This window comes from Emiliania huxleyi, assembly GCF_000372725.1.
Source record: "Emiliania huxleyi CCMP1516 unplaced genomic scaffold EMIHUscaffold_73, whole genome shotgun sequence".
NCBI classification, from domain to species: Eukaryota; Haptophyta; order Isochrysidales; family Noelaerhabdaceae; genus Emiliania; species Emiliania huxleyi.
Genome location: NW_005196528.1, coordinates 3,167 through 10,303, shown reverse-complemented (window position 1 = coordinate 10,303; position 7,137 = coordinate 3,167). Strand labels below are relative to the sequence as shown.

The following is a 7,137-nucleotide window of genomic DNA, read 5'->3' as shown; positions in this document are numbered from 1 at the left end:
TGTTGCTGGATTCGAGCGCAGATCTCTGGATCTTCGGTACGATTGTGAGCGCAGCCGCTCATAGTCCTACAAGATGTAGGATTGTGAGCAGCACTGCTCGCAATCGGAGGCATGTTGATAGGATTGTGAGCAGTCCTGCTCGCAATCCTAGACTTTGCTCGGATTGCGAGCGCGCTGGTAGTAGTCGTAGGCGTCACCAGTCACCTTGGGAGCAGAGCTGCTCTTAGTCCTAGAAGATGTAGGATTGCGAGCGCCGGCGCTCGCAATCGCACAGAGATGCTACGATTGCGAGGAGTGCTGCTCACAATCCTTCGACTTCTAGGATTGAGAGCGAGGCTGCTCTCAATCCTTCCGGTCTAGAAAAGAAGGTTCACCCTGGTTCACCCTCTCTGCCCGCCTTGTGCTGGGCGCCAGCTCGTCGGCCGCTTGGGAGGTAAACGTCGGCTGCATGAGCGCAAGCTTCCTCTCGGCGGCCGGCAGACGCCGAACGGACCTCGTCGCAACGCGTTGGCCGACCGAGAGCCCGTGTCCGCCGCTCGTCCCGCGATTTCTCCCACTCCACGGCGACGGCTCTCACTATCTCATCCATGTGGGCATCGGGCTCGAACATCTGGCGGCGTCGGAAGTCACAGAGTCGCTCGCGGCGACTGGCGTCACGGTACTTCAGGGCAAGGTTGCGTTCCGCACGGCCGCTCCGCTCGCCGCAGTGCGCTTGCTGCGCTCTGCCGAGTGTGTGAGCCTGCTCTGCTGGGCTTCGCCGATGCCGCGCATGCCTTGCGGCGACGAGGCCTTCTCAGACGCGTTCCGCTGCCTGCTCGCCAGGGAGGTGCTTCCCCAGTCAGCGGCGCTGGAGAAGGCCTGGCGAGCCGCAGTCAATGGTGTGCCGACAGCTGCCTCCGACGCTGCTCAAGCCAGCAGCGTCCCCTTTCGAGTGACAGCGCGGCGTGGCGGCGCGGAGAATGGAGGCGGCGTAACACGGCAGGAGCTTGGGCGGATGCTGGCCGAGGCTTGGCATGACGCTTCCGCGGCCAGGCAAACAAACAGAGAGTAGTAGGAGCAGTATGGCGCGACTCCTCCGCACCTCCTGCACTGACCAGGCCACGGAGTAGCAGCGGTAGCAGTATGGCGCGACACCTCTGCACACGTGGCACGACGCTCCCGCGGCCAGGCGGGGAGGCTTCTGCGCCACGGCGCGCGGCTACGCGCTCGAGATACTTCTGCAGTGGAGCAGCGCGCAGGTCGTCGTCGAGCTCCCCGCCCACACAGAGTGCCGCCGGCTCACGACTGGCCGGCTGAGCGCGAGGGCTCTAGATGCGGACGCCGAACCCCGTGCTCATGCTACCACTCGAGGAGACGCGCCCTCCGCTGCATTCCGCCGAGTTCATCGCACTCGTCTCCCTCGTACTCACGCTTGCTCCGAGCACACGGCCCGAGACCGTCCTCCCGCCCTGAGCTCGGTGTCTTCACGACGCAGGCGAGGAGCTACTGTGTCGCTCCCGCGCTGCACCCGCCGATAGGGTGGGCGCTCGCGTCGCTCGCCGAGCTGCGGCCGGGCTGCAGAGTCCTCGACCCGATGTGTGGGAGAGCGGGCGTCCTCCTCGAAGCCGCTCGGCTGCAGCCGCTGGCCGCGTGTGTCGGGCCATCGAGAGTAGATGCTCTACACACCTCCCCGTCCTCGAGCCAGCGGGAAGGCGCGTAGTCGGCCATCTCCAGCCGCATTCTGCCGCCCTCGCGCTGCCCGCACTGTGTGTGTGCGGCCCGTGCGAAACGCACCGTGTTTGTACTGCAGGTGCGATCGGAACGCCGCCCAGCTGGAGGGCGCGGCGGCCAACGCCGATGCCGCAGCCCGGCAAGGGGCGCTGCCTCTGCTGCTGATGCACGCCGATGCGACGCGGCTGCCTCTTCACGACGGCAGCGTGGACGCCGTGCTGAGCGACTTGCCGTTCGGGCGGAAGCACGGTCGGCGGGAGGGGCTGTATGCCGCGGCGCTGCGAGAGTGGCGGCGCGTCCTGCGGCCGGGAGGCTGCGCCGTGCTCCTCACCACTCGCAAGGCGGAGCTCGCTGAGGTGGTCTCGGCTGACCCCGCGTGGGCGAAGGTTGGGCGGCACCATTTGATGATCGGGGCGCTCATGGCGTGCGCGCACGTCCTCAGGCGGCAGTGAGTTGTGCGATGCCTCACGTGACGGAACTGGACGATCGCGCGGACTTTGATTTAAATGAGGGTGCGGTGCGTCCTAATCTAAAATCCGAGGATTAAGGATTGAGGCATCGCTTCAGTGAGGCCAAAGTGAGTTTATGGATGTGTGAGAACGGTACGGGACACTCGCGGAGCTAATTCAGAGTCAAGTGATTGCGCGAAATCCCAGACTGTGGATTTTGGTCCTCGAGTACTAGTACCTAGGTACGCACCTTCTAATTTAAAAACAAACAAACGCCGTCCCACCGGCCGCGAGCGCTCGAAGCGCCACAGAGTTTTATCTTGACACTTGAGTCTTGAGAACACACTACACCAGCGAGCGCTGCTTTGTCTGGCGCTGTCGTCCAGACTTTACGCGCTCGAGTGCAAGTCTCACCGAGGCACGGCTAATCACTGGCGAATCTGCAACCGTGTCAGTCAACCCAACCAAATCAGAATGGCTCAAGTTCAGCTGCCCACTCGCAGCAATGATCTCCGACCGAGCCCTGAGCCGCTTTTGCCTTAGCCACCCCGACAGCATTGTCGCGGCTGCCTGAGCCGCCCTTGCTTTGGCAGACACCGTCGCAGCCTCGCTGCTGAGATCCTTCCACCGCCTCAAGGCGGCCCCTGTGGACCGCCGAGAAACAGTAGCTTCGCTGATGTTTCCAACCATGAGCCGCACTGCGACGAGGTGATTGCGGTGAGACAGGCCGCGCGCTCTACTCACGTTCACCCTCCTAGTTGGCACGTGCTGTCGCCCAAACCTGGCGAGTGGGGACCCTCGACGCTGGATGCTGCTGCTGTTGCGCGTCGGTGGCCGTCGAGGAAGCGCTTGCAAGTCTGCCGAGCTGATGATGCCAGATTCTCTGAGCGGCGCCGAGAGTTCCAACATGTCGTCCATACGCTGCCTGCCGCCAATCAGCCATTTTCTGTTTGCGCTCCGGAATCTGGGCAACCCGGCCGTGAATGGTGCGCCCCTGACGAATATCCCAATGCGACCCCAATGGTGCTCCCGCAACCATTCCAGCTCGTCGTACGGCACGACCAAGATGCGATCGGGAGCGCTGGCCATCGCCTCCCGCAGGATTTGCCTCCCAATTTCCTCCTCTCGCACCGCGTCGCTGCGCAGGCTTCGCACTGCGGCCACCTTGGCGGCGGAGAGGTTGGTGCTCGCGTTGGCGGCTGCTAGAGTGGCCGAGCGATTCCTCTGCACATCGGTGCGGCAGTGCTGGGTAACCTTGCTGATGCGGGTGAAGACCTTCTCACGCGTCACCACCACCGCCCGGCAATTGCTTTGATCAAGGTGAGAAGAAAGGTTGAGGAACCATCGACCGGCCTCCGTGCTCCCGTGACAGATGGAGGTACGCTGCAACACGTACGCGGTCCCCGAGCCGCAGAAGCCGCCGAAAGGTAGCGAGACATGCTGTACCACCTGCCGATCGGGACCTTCCCAGCACGGCGGCCTCTCACCGTCCCAAGCACACCCCGCTGCACTCCAAGCGGAGGCGCGGGGTCCTTTTGGTTGCCTTCCGGCAGTGCAGTTGTCCCCGGCCGCTCGTCCAGCATCGGACGCTCCTCGTTTCCGAACGATGCGTGAGCCCCCGGCTGATTCGAAATGGCGTGGCTCCGAATCTGAGAGTGGAGGGTGATCGACACGCCCGAATCGTTGTCGCTGCACTCCTGCGATCAAGACAGGAATGCTCGCGCGGGCGGGATGGCATGCGGGCCAGCGCGGGCGTGCTCGCCTTAACGGCTGCGCGGCGAAGGGGCTTGCTCATCTCTGCCTGGGGCGCATGGCGCACGCTTCGTCCACGGCCACCTGTGAGCGACTCCTTCTCCTCGGCTGTCGCCTTCCCCGTCCCTCCCCTCCGGTCCCGCTCTGCCTTGCGAGAACCCTTCCCGCGGAGGACCAGCGGCCGCCTCTGCCGCTGTGTCGGCTTCTCGGGGAGGCAGAGGCACCGCCGAAGCAGCGACGTGAAGGTAGATGGCTGACTCTCTCGGCGCCGTCCGGACCTGCGCCCGCTGCCGCTGCTCGCCGCGGCACCCATGCCGGTCGTCTGCGCCCGTCGTCGTGAAGTTCGCGCTTGGAACTGCCGTGCCCGCCGGCGGCTGCGGCTGTGCCGTGGCATGGCAATCGCCGTTTTGGCAGGCGCATGGTCTTCATCTCCGAGCAATGGATGTTGGAGCTCGCTGCCACCGAGTCCTATGAATTTCAAATGAATGTCACATTCATTCACACACACACACACACGGACAGAACAGAGAGACAGAAGGAAGGACAGACAGATCAGCCGAGACAGACAGAAAACATACACGGTACCGCCACGGGTACGCCGATCGCTGTCGCCAAGAGCTCTGGAAGCCTGGTCTCTGCGTGCGAACGAAGTGCCGGTCCCGGGGTGGGGGGCGGCTTCGCGTGCGCGGCGGCCGGGCGGGCCATCGCGTGCGCGGCCGCCGGGCTCTCACTCAGTCTCACACAGACAGCCTTGCTCCACCTGCTGTCCAGAGTCCTCCTCACGCTGCAAAAGAAAAGCTTGCGGCGTTGAGCGCTGCATCCCGCAAACTGTTCCGCCCCACCGCTTGACAGCTCTCCATCAATCAGGATCTTCTCAACGCCCGAAGAGTCGCCCGGCCAACCGGTCTTGCTCGCTCTCGGACGCGGTGAGGAACTGAAAGGCGACCCCCTTTGGGGAACCGCCGGATAGGTTTCGATTGACTTCACGCAGGCCCGCCGTTGAGCCCAGGGAGGGCTCTCCTGCTCTTCCATTCGCTGCCTTGCGTGGTGGAGCGACGACCGCTCGAGGGTGCGACTGGCCAACCGACTGGCGTTGGTCGGCGAGTACCTGGACCCGTGCCTCTGCAGTTGCCGGCACGGTGGTCCCGGCCAGGGCTGAGAGCGCCGCCTTGGACGGAGTGAAGGGCAGGCGCAAAGAGCGGCTTGCTGGCGCCAGGTCAATGGTTGCAGACGGCACGGCGGCCAGGTCGTGCAGCGGCGAGGGCAACGCCTCTTTGCTCCGGCGCGGCTCGCTCAGAGGCGAGTGAACCGGGCGCCCCCTCCGAGTAGCGGCGGCGGCCGGCCGAATCGGACTGAGCACGTCTGCCGTGCCTGCCGTGCCGCCCGTGCTGCACTCGACGAGAGGCGAGAGGAGTGACAGAGCTGGTGCGTGGAGGCCGCCGCGGCGCTGAAACGTGCGCAGCGGCCGCGTCGGCAGGGAGAAGCTCGGCGTGGCGGGCGGCTCAGCAGGTGAGTCCAGTCCCTCCTCCAAGCCCACGAGCGTGCGAGTCGGCGTCGCGGCAGCGTCGTACCGCGTCTCGTCCAGGTCAGGGACGTCGTCGACCCGCAGGCGGCGATCGAGCGACTCGGCGAGTTCTTCCGTATTGTGGTACAGCTCGGTAACTCGCTGCAGCTCAGCTCGAAGCTCGAATGCGCTGCGCTCCGCTTCTTCTCTCGCCCGTGCGAGCTCGTTGACGCGCTTCACGAGGCGAACGTTGCGCCTCACCAGCTGGCTCGCCTCTTCGGCGTGCTGGCGCCGCTCGGCCACTGCCTCGGCCTGCTGCTGGCTCAGCTGCGCGTATTGCTCGCTCAGCTGGATGTTCTGCTCGCGGATGCGAGCGTCCCGACTGCGGAGGGCAGCGGTGGTTCGCGCGTCCATGTGCATGAGGCGCTGACAAAAAAATTCTAGAATCGAACCTTTGCCAGGCAACTCTACGACACTAGGCACGAGACTGGCGAAAAATATTTCGTAAAATGCATGCCTGCGAACGCGCACCCCGGCCCCCGCCAGGGCTTGGGCTCTCTAGCCCGCAACCCCATCCGGCCCGCGCCTTAGCGCTTAGGGGACCCCTAGGGTTCTGAGGGCCGGATTTTTTAAAGAGCTTTTAAGAAATGAGGAGGTTTGGGGGCTTAAATTGCCATTTAAGAGATTGCAGGCGCGGGGGGTCCCTCTTTTAAGACCGTTTAAGAAAATCGGCCTCACCGGCATTTGTCGCCGTTTCTCCAATACTGGTTACTGCAAAAATTAGGCACAAACCCGCCTCTGAAGACACATCTGTAAGTCTGGTGCACTGGCAGGAGCCATACTCGCAGGGGACGCGTGCTAGCTGACTGTAGCCAGCTTCCCGGCCTCCGGCGTCTACCGGGGGAGCCTCCCGGACCATCGACCTCGGGAGCTCTCCCGCACCTTTTAAGCGTTTAACCCTTTCGCGTCATAAGGGTCATGGACATGGTGACCAAATCTCGATATATCTCCAGTCGTAGCGGTGGAACTTTAAAACGGCTCGGTCAATTATTTAGCCATGTATGAGAGGATCACGCCACAGTGTCGTTTGAGTCGACAGTAACTCTCCCACAGCCCACGTAACTCCGTCTTTTTCAGGCACCTGGAGCCCTCCGCGGCCGCTTCTACGCCGGCGAAGCACCATTAAGCTGCTGTACGGCCCCGGCATCGCCTCCCCTGGCTTAGCTCTCAGTCAAGATATTGTGCACATGGGTGACCTCTACAATATACTCACTGACACTGAACCTCCCAGAGCTCGTCCCGGTCCGTCACGGCCATCCTCGGCCTCCGGCGGGCCCCCGGCCGCGGCGCGGTGCGGCGGCGTCACAAATCCGACCACAGAGCACCGGGACGCGGTCGGGCGATCTGAGGCCCAAGTAGGCGAATGCATTGCCCATCCAGGGCTATCACCTGGACCTATCAACAGGCGCCTGCGGCGCCGTGCTCAGGAGTTGGTTTTCACTCGCTCGAAATGTGTACCACCTTCGTACGTAAAAGGACGAGGACCGTTTAAGGAATCGGCGGCCCAGCAGCTCTTAAAACCTGCCCGGGCAGGTTTTAAGCCGTTTAAGCCGCAGGCGCGGCCCAGGGCCCACCCTTTAAAGCCAGGGGGGCCCAGGCCCGCGCTGGAGCGCTCCTGGGTGCGCTTCTTAGCTCCCCGGCCCTGGGTGTGAGGTTAATGAC

General features: G+C 63.6%; 2 protein-coding genes across 2 annotated transcripts; one reads left to right on the top strand and one right to left on the bottom strand.

Moving 5' to 3' along the window:
* Window positions 1-1,245: 1,245 nt before the first annotated feature.
* On the top strand, window positions 1,246-2,263 carry EMIHUDRAFT_358775 (hypothetical protein). Its single transcript, XM_005760890.1, has 3 exons — window positions 1,246-1,298; window positions 1,475-1,638; window positions 1,790-2,263. Exons 2-3 carry the CDS (start codon window positions 1,574-1,576, stop codon window positions 2,160-2,162), a joined length of 438 nt encoding a protein of 145 aa, XP_005760947.1. The 5' UTR covers window positions 1,246-1,298; window positions 1,475-1,573; the 3' UTR covers window positions 2,163-2,263.
* A 2,522-nt stretch (window positions 2,264-4,785) lies between these two features.
* On the bottom strand, window positions 4,786-5,835 carry EMIHUDRAFT_217202 (hypothetical protein; the record flags this gene model as incomplete). The annotated part of the gene is made up of 1 exon (XM_005760889.1): window positions 4,786-5,835. One exon carries the CDS (start codon window positions 5,833-5,835, stop codon window positions 4,786-4,788), a length of 1,050 nt encoding a protein of 349 aa, XP_005760946.1.
* Between the last annotated feature and the right edge of the window lie 1,302 nt (window positions 5,836-7,137).